This window comes from Tachypleus tridentatus, chromosome 8 (genome assembly GCF_004210375.1).
Source record: "Tachypleus tridentatus isolate NWPU-2018 chromosome 8, ASM421037v1, whole genome shotgun sequence".
In the NCBI taxonomy this organism is placed as follows: domain Eukaryota; kingdom Metazoa; phylum Arthropoda; class Merostomata; order Xiphosura; family Limulidae; genus Tachypleus; species Tachypleus tridentatus.
The window spans coordinates 45,187,617-45,205,312 of NC_134832.1; the positions used below are offsets into that span (position 1 = coordinate 45,187,617).

Below are 17,696 nucleotides of genomic sequence, written 5' to 3' on the forward strand. Positions count from 1 at the left end.
ATAGATTATCTGCTATTAAAATTTCAACTAAACTTAGTTTTATGATTTCAGATAACCCCCACTTGATTCTGTGAATTAAACAGTAGACTTAAGTAATAGATTGCTAGCTTTGACAGTTTTTGATTTCTCTATTATTATGAAATATAGTCTCTGCCTAACAATTACACTTTGGGCTTTTTTAAAATGTAACATTGTTATCACTAAAATTAGTTGTCAAATAAAAATTGATTTTTCTCAATATTGATGCAAACCGAAATACCTTCTGTAGTTAACTGTAGTTTGTAAGAAGGCTCTACATTTGCCATTTTATTGACCACTGTCAATTGCATCATTGCCAAACACCACAATTTCTATTTTATCAATCCTTTCTGAAGGATGATGAAACCATTTGTGATACTCTTCCACAAGCAGTCCAATATACATGGGCATTGACTTCCAAAACTGCATTCAAACAAGTCAGAGGCACCAAAATCCATTGGAGCCACATCTGGGAAGTTTGACAAGTATGCAGGCAAATGGAATTTCTGTGATGATACCTATTTCTTCGATCATTTTATTTTCATTAAACAACTGTTGGTTTATGAATCTTTCCAACCTCAGTCCTTGTTTAATATCTTTGTTATGACAGGAATATGCCCACTTTCTTTACAATAGCTTTTTAGGTTAGAGGGTTCTTTTTCGTGACATTAGCTTTGCAGAAGAAATCATTGCCCTGGATTGGCAGATATGTGTTTTTGGAGCCTATTACAAATTTGAGCTATACTGCTGTTTCAGTTTTCTTTTCTGCTACCGTGGAGAATTATGTAGCACCTCTTCTATCAAACTATGTCCTTTGGTTCTACAATATTTACTAACGTCACAATACAAATATTCTTCCTCAGAAAGAGATGTCTTTTGTTCCTAAGGTACCAGGTACCTCCTGCAGAGTCGGATGGCTAGAAATTTTCTTTGAACCAAATTTATAAACATAAAGTTCCTGGTGCTAAATCGTGCTTAGGGCCCTGCTTTTTCGTTTTTCTTTTATTTTCGGGAATCTGTTGGTGTTTATTACTTCAACAACAAAAACAGATGTAAATCGACAAGAGAAAAAACTATTTTCTGGGTAAATATCGAGGTTTACGTTGGTGAACAGGGGGATTGGAAAAAAATGTATTAAATAGTTCAATGCTTCGATGAATGAAATTCAATGACATTTGCTGCAGAATTAAAACAGAACTCAATGCCAGCTCTGAGTTTAAGAAAACAATAAATCGTTATATGCTAACAGCCTGGCATGTGCACTTTACGACTTGTGAGCGTGAGATTCATCATTATATTCAGATGCGCACGCACTTCAGAGCTTGCATGCATATCTGTGTTTCATTCTATTAATATGTAGCTAGATCCCGTTGTTAATGTTCTGAATATGTTCAGTCTACGTTAGTTTTCAACTGTTGATTAATCCTAAGAGTTTTGCAGATGTGGCAACTTCGGGGACAATCTCATTCTAGATAAAGTTACGTTTTATTTTGCTTTGTCAAGTTGCTTATGTGAATGATATTACCTTTATTTAATGGTTATTTATTTTCATCCTTCTTGTTACAGAATTTTTCTATTTCGTTTAATAGTGGATGTTTATTATATGATGTTGTTATAGGATTTTGGGCACTAGTCCAAATGGCCACATCGTCTGCGAACTGCGAATATTGTGTGAAATTTGATTCTATTTGGAGACATTTCGTTCATATACACGATGAACAAATTTTGACTAAGTAGTCCTTCCTCCTTGTAGGACTCCTGTTTCGGAATTGAAGATAATCTATTAATTGTCTTCCACATTTACCCTGATGCCCCAGTCTACCAGGAAGTTTAATGGTTCGGTTTGTTTTGAATTTCGCGCAAAGCTATACAATGGCTCTCTGCACTAGCCGTCCCTACTTCAACAGTGTAAGACTAGAAGGAAGGCAGCTAGTCATCACCACCCACCGCCAACTCTTGGGCTAGTTACTCTTTTACCAACGAATAATGAAATTGACCCTCAGATTACGATACGAGCACCGTTAACCATTTGGGCATGCCGGACCTACAATCAGTATTTAATCTGATTTCATAGATGGATTAAATAGTGTTAGCAGATGCTTGTTCGAACTAAGAGGCCTTATTTATTGGCGTGTTTTACGTACTAAGTCACTTTTTATTAACTCGAACTTTATATTACACTCAATATAATTATCTTGTCTATTTTCACAAGAAAGAAAGCACATATAAAAAATTTATTTATATAAACTATAGCAGACTTGTTTCTCAGTTTTATTTTGGGAAGAGTGGGGATTCTGCAGGTTTTAATTCTGTAAGACTAAAAATAAAATACTGACTTTCAAACAACGAGGATTATTCGCATTCAACATAAATCGTATAACTTCATATTCGTTATGTTGAAAGATTTTTTTCAATGACTTAGTTTAGCTATTTGATAAGTTGTTATGATATGGAAAATTAGTGAAGCGAGTAGAAGGTGAGTACGATATAAATGAATAATCAGTACTAATCGAGGTTTATTACCAATAAATTAGTAACCTAAGTATTGGTTCAACCAGTATTGGGTTAGTTATTAATGTGATTCAGTGGAAGTTATTCAGATAAGTGAAAAGACGATGTGTATTCAATGAGTTTATGATTCAGTGTCAAAAGTGTTCTAACATGCCCACCCATTCGATTACCTAATCGACTTACGAGGAAATTCAGTAAATAAGTTTGTTTGTAGTTCGGCATTGTCGCAGTTGAAACGTTGTGCACGTGGGCAGTACTGAATTAAATCGTAAGCAAAGTTACAACCGAGGCCTCAGGGTTTCACAATATACGCTGCCTCTTATTCGCTTTTTAAATTTTTTTTCTGTAGTATGGAATGTTTACCTTGACATAGCTTTCGGCCTCATAATGTCATAATCCGGCACTGAACTTGAAAGTAGCTTGTAGCATACGTTAAGGACGAAATATAATATTTATCGTTGTATAGACTAGACTTGGCGTTATATTTTTATCAAGTAATTCGAAGGAACCCACCTAACGATAGAACAAGTAAGAAATTTATTTAACTATTTAGATATTTTGTTAGGCAGAGTCTCAGCTCATACATTATATCAATATCAGTAAAGCAATCAAGACTAATCTTTTAAAGAGTAGAATTGCTAAAGTAGCTAAATGAACACTATGTTGCGTCAAATTTTAGTGCTTTCCGTTTAGGATAAATTTGTTTGATTTTTTAATATTGTATTAACTGGTATTTTATACAGTGCATTTAATTTTCAAGTAAAATAAAACGGCATATAACTAAAAACACATCTTTATTCCACAAATTTATAAAGGCGGGTCTCATAAAACTGCCACTGATCGTTAATATTTCACAATGTAACTTTTCTTATATAGGAAGAAATAATAATAATTCTATAGAGAAAAACTGAGCCAGAGAACAAACACGGGGTACAAATGATAAGGTAATTATGTATCCTACTTGTTGAGTTAACGGCATCAGTAATACCCAAAGCGCGTTGACGTTGCACTGTTTATTAGTCCCCAGCTAGGGCAGCGGTAATTCTTCGGATTTATAAAGCTAAAATTTAGTGTTCAATTCCTATCAGTGGACACAGCAGATAGCCCGATGCGGCTTTGCTGTAAGAAAACACATAAATACTGTCTATTAAGTTTACCTCAATTTCGCCGGCTTCACATGCTAAGAAGAACTAATGTGAATGTGAAAGGTGGATGGATGCTCACAAAAAAAGAATGTAATGTTTGAACAGAAATACTAAGATGTTGAAATATTACCATACTAAGCCAGCTTTTCATCCTTACATTCTATTATCTGAATTTTATATGACAGTGTTTACAAAGCTATTCGTCAAGGGATATTTCAAACTTTAGAAGGAAACATGGCGGTATCAACATCTGTCGGAAACCGTGTGAACTACAATCTCGAGGTAGTTCACAGTTTTAACATTAGATCGCGTTACATTCCTTTCGAAGACGTTCTCGATGCTTTAGATATGTTTTGTTTATTTTTACTTTCAGCTACGCCAGTAACTTCTCGAACTTTCGCGTTTTTTTTATATTTTATATATAAATACCTGTCGACTCCCCGGGTCCGTCAGTAATAAATGAAGGGTGTTGTGATAAAGTGTCTGCGAAGTTCAGTGAATTATCTTGATTTTTAGTCCTTGTTCATAAAAATGGAAAGATTTTGGAACATTAATAAGAAGTGTTGGAGTGAAGAAGAGGATGACAAACCACAGACCAGTGGCAAAGTTGTGATAAAACGGAAATATGACGATAGCTATCTAGATTTTGGTTTTATTTCGGTAGTTGTCAATCATTGAGTGTATTCACAGTGTGTATTATGTCTAAAAGTTTTGGTTCCATAGTGCATGCTTCCAAGTAAACTAAAACGCCATTTGTAGACCAATCATCCTAACATGGCTAGTAAAAACCGTAATTATTTTACTAGAAAGTTAAAAGAATTGAAAGAGCAAAAAGGTACATTTTTTGAAACAAGCACCAATATCAAGCAATCCTTTGCTAACATCTTACAAGACTGCATGTAGAGTCGCGAAATGTAAAAAGCCTCACACCATCGCAGAAAGACTGCTTTCAAAGGTGCATTTATCTCACAATACTATCAGCCGTAGAATCCAACACATGGCTACAGACCTCAATGATCAGCTAACTGAAAAAAATAAAAGAGAAGGAATTCGGGTTACAGCTAGATGAGGCGACGGATAGTAACAAGGATGCTCATTTGATTTGCAACAAACGGTTCGTGGATGGTGACAAAATTGTAGAAGATCTTTTCTTTTGTAAAAGTATTGCTGCGGGTACAAAGGCTCAAGACTTGTTTGAGAGCCTTCGCACTTTCATGTGTGAAAACAATTTAGACTGGACTAAGTGCGTTGGCGTCTGTATCGATGGTGGTCGCTCTATGTTCGGCTCTTATAGAGGATTGCAAGCATTTATTCCAAGCAAAGCTCTTGATGCACTGTGGGACCACTGAATAATCCACAGGGAAGCCCTTGCGTCAAAGCACCTGAGTCCTCCACTGAACCTAGTGTGTTGAAAGTGGTGAGCTTTATAAAAACTCGGCCACAAAAGGCAAGTTTGTTTGTTTTTAAACTGTGAAGATATGGGATCTGAGCACACATCTTTGTTTATACTACTGTATCTTGCGATGGCTCTTCCATGGGAATGTACTGCCCCGTGTGTTCGAGTTACGACAAGAACTCTACTCTTATCTCGAAGAAGAAATACGCGAATGTGCTAAAAACTTCTTGGATACTGATTTTTTGTCAAAATTAGCACACCTGTGCGATCTCTTTGAAAACCTGAATGCGTTGAATCTCTCCCTGCAGGGAAGCAACACACACATTCTGAAACTCGTCAAAAATGTTTTAGCTTTCAGTAAAAAGTTACTACTATGGAAAAGAAAAATGAATGAAGATGGTGACAAACATTATTTCCCCCTGTTACAGCAGTTTGTAACATACAACGAAGTTGATTTGACCCACGAACTAAAATCTGTTTTACAGGAGTACCAAACACAGCTCAGAGTCTGGTTTGAATATTACTTTCCAGAAAATATGGAGAAGTTTGCATGGATCCAAGATTCATTCAAAGCTGAGACTTCATCTGAATTTACGTCTGCAGAAGAAGAAAATATTATCGAGCTGTCTTGTGACAAGACTTTAAAAACAAAATCTGCAGCATTGAACTGAGTTTTGGATATCAGTAAAAGATGAATATCCCTTGCAAAGTGCTAAAGCTCAGCAAATCCAAATTTCATTTACTACGTCATATCTCTGCAAAGTTGGCTTTTCAGCGGTTGCTGTGATTAAAAAAAAAAAAGCAAGTACCGCGCGAGAATCAGTGTGAAAATGGAAATGAGGCTGACTTTGTTCAGTCTGATTGCAAGGGTTTGAGAAGCTTTCCAGTGTCAAACAGGCGCACACATCCCGTTAGTAATTGTGGTTATTTAAAAATGAAATAAAAAACATTGCTTTTACTTTCGATTTACGTGTGTTATTCTTTCAAACGACTACTATGTTATTAGTACATAGATACTTATTAAGTTGTTTGGACCTAACTGCTTAATAAACGAAACTGTTTGGTTTTTCTTTTGGCCTAGGGGCGCCGTAAAAAAAATTGTTGAGACACTAAGAGCGCTGTGAATCAAGAAAGTTTGTGATACGCTGCTCTATAGTATTAAATAAGCCCACACATTATCGGGTGTCGTATAGTGAAGGTGACACAATTACACTATATCTCTTTTTCCCTCTAATAAATTACAGAAATTAATTTTTATTGTGTGTATTTTAATTTAGTTTATTACATTATTTTTAAATGTAAATTACAGAAATTAATTTTATTGTGTGTATTATTATTTTGTTTACAACATTATTTTTAAATGTATATAAGTGCTTTTCATATTTATTTTAAAATACTTAACTTTTTTTCGTCAAAGCCATGAATACCAATTTTTGTACTAACAATATATTAATATTATATATTAAGAATTGTACATTGCTGCAAATGTCACAATAGTTACAAAGCTGTAAATATATAATACTCTGTAAGGCATTTGTTGATACCTCACTATCCGGAGAGAAAAGTAAAATGAAAATATTTGGAATGCTAATTCATTTCTTTTATTATGAATATTAATACTACTATATTAATTATTTATCTTAATATCTAAGTAAGGCACTACAATATTTGGTATAGAAGTGTTCTCAATCTTTAGGACTGCATGCTAAAGTTTTATCAATATAATTAATTGTTATTGAATTATTAATGCTAGTTAATAAATCAATACATATCTGTGTTAAGGAAAATAATTCCAGACTTGAAAAATTACTTAAATTTATTTGCACAATAATAAAGACGCACATTAGCAACACAGTTTGAATGGTGAGAAGTCGTCGGTAAACTTACTACTTGTTTGTAAATGTACTTCTTAAAATTAATATAATTATTAAATAAGGTGAAACTAAATATGTTTTTTAATATTATTAGCAATAAAACTGATTTTTCTACGTTTGTAGGTAGATCAATAAATTAACTTTTCCCGCTATTCTTCCGTTTGATGTAATCTGTTTTATATATTTAAAAAATTGTAGCTTACTTAACTTGTGTGAACATGATGTATGTATATAAAAACACACAGCAAAGTTAAATTAAACAGAATATCATTTCATTCCAATTATTCATAAACATATTTTATAGCCTATTTAAACTATTTGAACATGATATATATGTATGTATAGTCACCGCAGTTGAATTAAACAAAACATCATTCATCTCCACTGTCTAGACATATATTTTCTTACCTTTAAAGGAACAGTAACTCTAAGATCCAATGAGAAGATGGAAAATATCGTATAAGAAACGTGGTAACATTTTAAGCACTGGAACATCACGTGTGTAAAGAAGAAATATTCAAACTAAAGTGAGATTTAAAGTTTAAGTCTTTCAGTCTCACCATAGCCACAAACAAAACACAACAGATTCACATCTAACCATTATTAACAGATTTATAAATCATATGTGAAAGAGAATACACTTAAAAATAAAATAAAATGTAAATTAAAAATTACCCCAATATAGAAATAAAATACATTTACAACCTGATTTACAAATTTAAGGAAGTTGAAGTGAAAAAGACAACAGAATCACAATTGTAGGGTTTGTTTGTTTAATTTCGCGTAAAGGTACACAACAGCTATCTGCACTAGCCGTTCCTAATTTAGGAGTGAAATGGAAGGTAGATAGTCATCACCACCAACCGCTAACTCTTGGGCTACTTTTTTACCAATGGATAATAGGATTGACCGTAAAATTATAATGTTCAAACAGCTGAAAGAGTTAGAATGTGTGGTGGAACAGCGATTCAAACCCACGACCCTTACATTGCGAGTCGAGCGCCCTAACCATCTGGCCATATTAGATCACACAATTACTCGTAATAAACTAAAAATTTTATGGTTTGAAAAAAATCGCTGGACACATGAATAAAAGTAAATTTTTAAAAATCCATAACAATATAAATATGGTTCGTTATTATATAGTATATATATTAAACACCAATATAAATCACGAAAGCATTATGTCACAAAATATGAATCAAATTCAGTCATGATACAATGTAAATGTAACATTTTTCTTTAAAAATCGTACCTCATATCAAATACAGCTTTAGTGTAAGTCAAATTATGAAATTGGAGCACTATTACAAACGTGCACATAACTTGATATCTAAACAAAATTAACTAAAACAGAATTAAAAGTAAAACTGAAAGAGAGAATATTTTTTAGGTAAAATTGGATTTTGAGTGTTGAAGGGTGGGCAGATTTGTTTTTTATGTTGAAGTCAACGCTGCGAGGTTTTTAGATATTTATTTCATTGTCTAGATCTTCTGATTGATCTACAAACTCGCAAAGTTAAATCCTTCATTATCATTTTAACTAAATCAGTTACTGTTGGGCAACGGTTTTATGTTACTTTTATTTGAAACTATACCCAGCTCGACCTTGGTTCTGCTACATCAACACGTTGAGTGCCAAATTTCATTCAGGAATGTTTGTTTGTTTCTTTTTAATTTCGCGCAAAGCTACTCTAGGGCTGTCTGCGCTAAATTTATCTAATTTAGCAGTGTGAGACTAGAGGGAAGGCAGATAGTCATCACCACCCACTGCCAACTCTTGGGTTACTCTTTTACCAATGAATAGTGGGATTGACCGTCACATTATAACGCCCCATAGCTAAAAGGGTGAGAATGTTTGGTGCGACGGAGGTTCGAACCCGCGATCTTCAGAATACGATTCGAACGCGTTAACCCACCTGGCCATGCCAGACCATGTTCAAGAATAAGACTGACAGATCTTACCTAATAGTTGTTAGGTGTTATAATTTATCACGGAAAAGTATTCGAAGTTAATTGAATGTTAATATATATTATTTTTTTTTACATTTGCCAACAGTATTAAAACACAAAATTTTCTTTCTTAATTTAAATATGTTGTAATATAAAACAAAAATACAATTGATAACAATGGTTATTACAAATAATGATTTATACATAACAGTTTTACGAACATACAGAAAATACCGAGTCTTCTATCTGGTCTAGAACTTAGTATTTTATCGATGATCCAACTCCACAACAAGCAGATTTATTCTAAGTTGACACTGTCACGCATCGCCCAAGCTAGCTGGGTTGGTTGGTCTCACACCGCTGACTTTTTAACGAAAAAGATATTTAATATCCTTGTAAAACTGACAACGTTCGAAGTAATTCATTGAAGTTGAACGGTTGTAATGTTCGAAATCTGTAAACGTTCCTACTCCAATACTGTAGTTTCTCCGATTAATAAACGTTAATCACAATTATAGCTTCCAAGGCTCATAATATACTTGCTGAGGCTGATTAGCAATAATTGTCTTTCGGCGCTTCTGTTTTAAATACCTGTCACATGAGATTCTTGAACTTTCAACAATGTTCGAAAATACGCTAGCGTTTCTGTAAATCAAATATTGTTGATTTTTAATCTCAAGAATATTCTACAAATTTCGAAAACAGGCATGACTTGCACAATACATATCCAACAAGAAACGCCACATGCATCAAACCGAAACAAACATAGTTATCAAAATAAACGTATAACGGTAAATCCATTACATAGTATATACAATATATTTGTCTTGATATGTGGACTTTAAAACTCGTCAATTTCGACACGTAAGTCTCCACATTCTTTACAATTCAGTTTTTCGTATTAACCAAAATGAACACGTTAATACGTCATCGTATCTAAAAAAAATAAATAATAATAACAAGCCATACCGGAAGACGTCACTTGTTAGAAATACACGCTGTGTTTTGATATTGGTGTACATATAAGTTAAGACTTCTCAGACTCAATAGATAAACTTGTGTAACTTTTAAGTTAGAGATATACGTGATATATTTCTTTTTTAAACTATATTGAGTAAGTAACATTAACCAACATTACAGTCTCAACGAAAACAATATTTTATTGAAAAGTGCCAAAAGTAATGTACATATTTCTCTCTGTCGCGGAACGGCTGGTATGGGTATTGACTTATTGATAAACAGAGAACGTCGTTTCGGCCTTCCTAGGTCATCTTCGGGTTAACTTTTAAAAGTTCAGCCTTCTTGTGGTTTTTAATATTAACAATACCATTAAATCATTCTAACATTTTGCTTACCTTGAACGTACCTAAGCATTAAAACTAACAACAAAAATTTATTTACCTGATGGATGTTTCTCATAAGTAATGTTGGATTTCCCCTTTAGTTATTTAAATCTTCCAGTATATTTCTCGATATAAATGTTTTTAACTTATGCAATTTATCCATGATTTTCCCTTTTAACTAATAAAAAATATGTATTATTATATTTCTGCGATCAGACAACCTTCTGTGATCAAAAGTTTTCTCAGTCTTCAGTTTTTACATGGTATTTCAAAGTAAAAGAGCTCAACATACAGGTTTTGTGTATGCCAAATTTTCCTGATGAGGTGCTGTAATCAGATATGTTGTTATACATTTGTAATTTGTATCAAAAGAGAATAGATTTATGACTTCATAAAAATAATTTTCAAGTACTTTTAGTTTTCTCAGGTGTTTTGCCCTTCCAGCTTTGAATATGTTATTCATCCTTTAGTCAGCATTGAAAACTTTTAAAAGATAATGAAAAATATTTATTGAAAGTACAAAAATGATTAAAGAGAAATAAAGTTGACAATAGTACAGCAATATGATTTTCATTATTAATAAATTTGTGAATAAATTTTACTTTTGATTGGTTCTGTGGGTTTTTTTGACAAATTTTTATTTATTTTTGTTATCAGAGTAAAAAGGAAAGCAGTTATGGCTAGTCCTGGTGTAATTCAACGGTTAGATGAGAATGTTGTCAACAAAATTGCTGCTGGTGAAATCATAGTTCGTCCATCTAATGCATTAAAAGAATTAATTGAGAACAGGTATTAAAAGAAAAGTTTAAAAGGATAATTTTTCTTACTAGTGTCTGCAGTGAGAAAAAGTTGTAATATGAATTTTAAAAAGCATAAAATATTATGAACTTCTAAGTCAGAAAAACTTGCTATGTTTTGTAAAATTTTATAAAACATGGTAAATCGAATTTTGATTTAATCTTAATATTTGAGTGCTTGTAAGCAACAAAACTTAATTGCATATTACAAGTCGTAGCATTTAAAGTATTAGATATTGCCTTTAATATACTGAATGTGTTAAGTTTCTAGAATTTTTCAGTGTTAAATGACTATTTTAAACATACAGAACTGCCATGTTTGGCAGTGTATAACCTAAGAAAACTTATTTAACTTAAAACATCTAGTTATATATATATGTATATATAATGAAAAACCTTTATTCCAGTTCATTTTACTTTCAAGTTTTTATTCAAGCTTAACACTTTTTGTGTCAAAATTTCATATTTTAATTGCAGATTCTCTGTGTTTATTCAGTCCTCTAGTGTAATATGTACATTTTTAGTTTTTTGTAGTATATTTTTACTGAATAAATTTAAAATGTCTCTAAAGCTTGGATGCTAAAGCCACAAGTATACAAGTGGTAGTGAAGAGTGGAGGTATGAAGTTATTACAGATACAAGATAATGGGACAGGAATCAGAGTAAGTAGCTTTTATTTTATAACTTTAATGTGTCAGAAGGCCTTGTTTTGTTCTTGCATCTCACCCAAGTTTTCAGTCAATTTGTATGATATATAAATATATTATTTAATTTTCAGTTACAATCATTGCCATAGTTTTTAATTTTAGATTTACATATCAAATAATAAATTCTAACTATGGATTGGTTTTGACCTAATAGTCTTTTTTTTTTTGTATGAAATGGTTGAAGAAGGAAGATTTGGACATTGTATGTGAAAGGTTTACAACAAGTAAGTTACAGAAGATTGAGGACCTGTCTACAATGGCTACATATGGATTTCGTGGGGAAGCACTTAACAGTATCAGTCATGTAGCTCATTTGTCAATTACCACCAAGACAGCAGACTCAAAGTGTGCATTTAAGTAAGTTGTATTGTACACACTTTACTGTGGATTGTTTTACTCTTGGTTCACAGAGAAATCCATATAGTTCATTTTTGAGATCAATCAAATAAAAAATTATATATATATATACACTTAGTAAATAACATCTAAATAAACAAATGTAAACCTGGCTTTTTCAGCAGGAGAAAGGGAAGGATGCTGATATTTAGGGTAAAGTGTGGGTATATGTTGAAAAACAAGAAAAGTCTGATTGGCTGGACATGTGCCTAAGTCATGTGCTCAGTTATGAGGATTTTTATCACTTAATATGTTGAAAGTTCAAGATTAGTGAAATATTGAACACATTTCAAATATATATATATATTATTTATTTTTCCGAGTGTTTACTCATACAGAGATGAAACATTGTCAAACAAAAGAGAGTATAAAATATATACACACACACACATGTAATCCAGAAATGAAACAACAGACACAAGTAAATTGATTGGTAACAATAAGGGTTAAGAAAAATATTAGGAATGTATTATTAAATAAGTTTTAGAGAAGGAACATGAGTAGCTAAAGGTAGCATTGAAAAAGTCAGAAGTAGAAGTTTAATTAGATAGAGATTATAGTAAAGATTGAAGGTCATTGATTCCAGGTTCAAGGTTAACAGTATTAAAAATTGCAGAGCATTAAACTTCTTTGGTCTCCTCTTGCTTTAGAATGGAATCCAGTTTTGATATCTAAGAGAGAATGGTTTGTTTGGTTAAAGTAATGAAAAACAGGAAAGTTTTTTTTTGGTATTGTAATGGATTTATTAACGTATATTTATTTTAATATCTATGTTTGTTTCAGTTCAATATATATTTAGAAATATATGTAACTTATATTGTTAAATGTGAACTGCACAAGTCCCGTTTGTTCTCTAAATGCGTAGAAGATTCTCAAGAGTAGGAATCAACAGTATATGTTTTACAAAAGCTCTAGCATATCTTTGAATATTGTTGGGCTTTAGTGAACTTTTGACAATTTTGCCAAAAGATTGTAAATTGATGTGCCAAGAGACAGACAGAAAATATTGTTTGGTTACTACAGACAGTATACTATGAGCTTCAGAAGCTATAATTGAGACAAAAACTTGTTAATTTACAGCTTTCTGGGTTTTGAAATCATAATACATAACTTGTAATGTAATAAATCAGAGACTCATCTGAGAAAAATTATAATACATAACAGTATTAATAACTAAAACTTGATTTGTTCAAACAGTGTTAAATATGTTGATGGAAAACCAGTTGGCCCTCCCAAACCTTCTGCAGGAAACCAGGGAACACAGATCATAGTAAGTATAGTACCTGCTATTGTCTATACTGATAAAAGAAATCAAGGACAATAATCATAAATGGTGTCTAGTCTAAATCTTAGGGTTAAATGTTGTTCAGTGATAAGTGTGCTAATAAAAAACCATTAAGAGTGACATATCAAAATACTTATTGAAATCAACTTATGTCAAGATAAAATATTTCTAATTGATAGTTTCGGGTTATCATGTGTAAACAGGTAAGTTTGTATCAGTACAGACAAAATTTTTGATGTGCAGAGAAACTTATTTAATGAAAATCAATGATTATTCAGAACAAGAAAATAAGAATATTCTACTCTTCTTAGGTAATGCAACTTGTCACCCAAATGCTCAACTTTCAAATGTTTGTTTAGTCTTTCTACCTCTATGTACAACATCAGTTCTACAGTGACTAGATAATAGAATTATACAGTGTATAAAATTGAAATACAGAAAATTGATACTTCAGCATATTATTGCAAACATGGACAACTGTAAGAGAGCATCTGAAAGACCATGAAAATTGACATGTTAAATGCAATTGCATTTTTAAGTCATTCAATCAAATGTGTAAAAGATGAATGTGTAATAAAGTGCTTTCAGAACTGTAGATTTATTCTTGATAATGGCAGAGATTGTGTAGAATTTGTTTGTTATGACAATTCTAGTGAAATCTAGACTCTGATTGAGAAGATTGATGCAGATGATTCTGTGAATGCAGAAAGTTTTGTGAATGTTGACAAGAATGTTTTAACATAAACTAATGAAATTGATGTAAAATCTATAATATAATCACAAGATGGTAACAGTGTTAGAGATTCAGAAATGAACAAAATGGAAAAGATAGTGAGGAAATAGAAATTCCTACTTTATTGCAAGTATTAAGTCATATTAATGCTATCAAATTGTATGCAAAAATGAAGGAGGGAAAATGAACTTCGTGAAAAGGCCATAGAATTGGCATTCTCTTTTAACCTCATGATGAAGCCCATTAAAAAAACGAAACAGTTGAAATTAGACACTTTCTTCAAATAAATTTGATTAAGGTTTTGTGTACATATGTATATTTTGAATGTCTGTTTTTGTTCTTGTTCAAATAAATATAGCATAAACAGTATAATAACTTTATTCATAAATGTCTTCCTTCCCTGAAGTCAACCAAGTATAATGTAGTGCTAAAATTTTTGTGTATAATTAAGGAAATGCATGTTCACTGTCTAAGCTGGAAAACCTGCTTAAGCCAGAAAGTTTACTCAGTCCCGTGCAATTCTGCCTTAGACAGGTTTTACTGTATTACTTAACAATAGTTGGTGTTTATTCAGGTAACTTTGTATCAGTACTGACAAAATTTGTGTTGTACCATATTGTTTCTTTCCAATAAGTACTGTCCCTCTACGCACAAGACTTTTCTAATTTTATGGTGTCCTCTATTTGTGAACTTTTTTGGAATGCATGCCACAAGCCTTCAACTCTCTCTCTGTTGGAATCTAAATTTCCAACATATCTCTCACATAAATTATTGTATGTCACCTCTCTATCAATAGGTGAGGGGCACTATTATCATGTGATGCATGTGACTCCCTTTATGTGCCACCACCAAGCTTCCACTTCTCGTTTAGCAATGCTTAAGCATGTACATCTTTCTTTAGAACACTTATAACTCTAGAAGTGTTTTATCTTTCTGTAACTTCATTCACATTCATTAACTTAGTTACAATTAACTCTTTTTAGCTTCATTTCAATTTTATATCAGTGTTTGATTTACCCATGTTTGCCATACATTTCTCACTGGTTTCATATCACACGATTCAGAAGTTGCTGTTACCACTTTAGGTGCATTTCACTTATCTGTTCCTGCATTTTCAGCAACAGGTGTGGGTGACCCATTGGGATATTTTGCAGCCTTTGTTTGTGGAGAGATGAAACACTGTATAAAGTAAACATTGTCTCCTGTTTGTTTCCTTATTCTTCCTGTATTTTTTTACAGGTGTATCCTGACTATAATTTTAATCTCCTTCTACCCTTTTTTCCTGGAGTTTCCCATGCCTTCTCACGTATTCCCGAAGATTCTGATCAGACCTTGTCATTTTTCTTTGAACTTGTATCTCATTATGTGTTGTTTTATTTTTTTTACTATTTTTTGTTTCCTCATTTCCTTTTGTTCAAGTTTACACTGTGATGTTGCCATCTTGTTGGGTGATAGCATTTATATGCCTGTCTCCCATGGGCTTCAGTCAGTCTGCACTTGTGACTTTTCTGCACATTTCTTACTCCTCCTGGCTTGAGTTTGTTGTACATCAGATAATTTTGCTCTCAATGTCACCAGGTCTTTGTATCATTCCTTCTTCCTTACCTTTTAATCAGATTATGCTTACATCCTTACAACTTCTGCTGCTCATTATGTTCATATCTCCTTTCTCCAATCTGCCTCTCTTCAGTTTCTCATTTCTGCCCTCCTCCTGATCCAGATGGACTCCTCTGTTCTGTCTATGCCTTCCATTGTTATATTACCATATCAGAGGCTATAATTTTCCTAAATGAAAATGTATTTCTCACAGGTACTTCCCCCTACTTACACCCTTCCTCCTCACTCTCTTCTCGTGCCTACATCTTCTGCCAAACTCCAAAGTGATAGTTTGGTGGTGGCACAAAAAAGGATTCACACATGTTACATGATGGTAGTGCTGTCCTATTGGTGGAGAACTGAGGCATAGTGATTTTCATGAGAGACATGATAAAACTTTGGATCCAAACAGAGAGCAGGTTGAAGGTTTGTGGCGTGTGTTCAAAAAGTTCACAGAGGGCAGGCAGCACAATATAAGAAAAACTAATCTTTGAAAGTGGAAGAAAGTACCTATCAGAAACACATTTTCATTTAGGAAAATTATAATTTTAGAGCAAAGTTGCATTAGCTGTCTCCTCTATCAACCAGAGGAAATCAAACCCTAGATTCTAGTGTTGCAAGTCCATAAACTACTGTTGTTCTAGTGGAGGACATAATGTACAGAGAAACTGACATTACATAATGGTAAGCAGTGTTTATTCATGTCAGTTTGTATCACTACAGACAAAGCATGTGATGTATAGAAAAACTGATATTACTTAACAACAGTCATTTTTATTCAGGTCCATTTATAACAGCAAAGACAAAACTTGTGTTGTACAGAAACACTATTATTACTCAAAAGTTATTTGTGTGTGTTTATATATATGTATATATAGTGTCATTTCTACCCAACCTTTTGGTGTCCTACCTGTAAACAATACACTTTTTTTAATTTTTTGTCTATTGCAAAACAAATTTGTATTTGCTAAGAAACTAACATCCTTTAAAGAATGTAAATATCTGTGTTTTGTTTCTTACATGATTTTTTTTTTTTTTCTGAGGTTTTATTATATCCATTTGTTCTCACACCTGAGTCCACAGTATGTGATTTTAACAGTTACTAATGAATCACAACTTTGAAAATAGTTAGAGGGAAAGTTTAAAACCAGTGGATAGAGCTGTTCATGAACTGTTTACATCAGTGTTGAGTAAATAAATGATGTGAGCAGTAATTTACAGTTTGGGGGTAAAACTGAGTTCTTGCAGGATTAAAACTATGGAATTGAACAGAATGTTTAAAGGGACAAGGAACAAGTTAAAGATTTTGTAGTTTCTTTAGAGATTTTATTTCATTCCTGAAAGTGCTTTCATGTTAAATTATCTGTTTGCAAGCTACAGACCTTTCATTTTGTGACAGGACCAGGGCTCCAGGTGAACCCTTAATTATATTTTTCATAAGATTAACCTGTAAATCTCACATAGAGTTGTTAATTATCCATATCAGTTCTTATTTGTAGCTGTTATACCTGTGCCCTTCAGCAGACACTCATTGTGGCTAGTGACATATGTGGTTTGGAAGCAAAACCTTAATACAGTACAGGTAATTACCTACAACTATACAGCTCATTTATAAGACTTTCCCCAGTGAAGTTATCTGAGGGGTTATACGTGGTCTTCGTACTTTAAAAGTATAGGTAAGTGCGATAGAAGAATCCATAAATGGATACTTTAGAGACATCGTACGGGTGCTCAAAGAGAGAGTTCTGAAACAGACATTGCCAGTTACAAAGTACTGGGGATTTCCTCAATTGTTATGTAGAAGGGAGGAAACAACCATGTTTGAAATATACACCCACATTTGGTTCTACAGGACTACAATGTAGCATCCTTTCAATGGTGATTTTATTAAAAATAACCTGAATTACAGTCAAGTTCAACCTTTAATTTGTTAAATTTAGCC

General features: G+C 32.7%; 1 protein-coding gene across 5 annotated transcripts in view; it reads left to right on the top strand.

The window, feature by feature from the left end:
• The first annotated feature begins 2,903 nt into the window (after window positions 1-2,903).
• Mlh1 (DNA mismatch repair ATPase Mlh1) overlaps window positions 2,904-17,696 on the top strand; it is a 55,330-nt gene continuing 40,537 nt past the window's right edge. For 4 of the 5 annotated variants that reach the window (XM_076448732.1, XM_076448734.1, XM_076448735.1 and 1 more), the window contains exons 1-5: window positions 9,863-10,011; window positions 10,898-11,029; window positions 11,609-11,699; window positions 11,929-12,101; window positions 13,338-13,410. In XM_076448732.1, the coding sequence (XP_076304847.1) occupies window positions 10,917-11,029; window positions 11,609-11,699; window positions 11,929-12,101; window positions 13,338-13,410 (450 nt within the window). In that variant the 5' untranslated portion in view covers window positions 9,863-10,011; window positions 10,898-10,916. Of the gene's footprint in view, window positions 3,058-9,862; window positions 10,012-10,897; window positions 11,030-11,608; window positions 11,700-11,928; window positions 12,102-13,337; window positions 13,411-17,696 lie in introns of those variants that run through there. The other variant, XM_076448733.1, reaches the window with a different exon arrangement.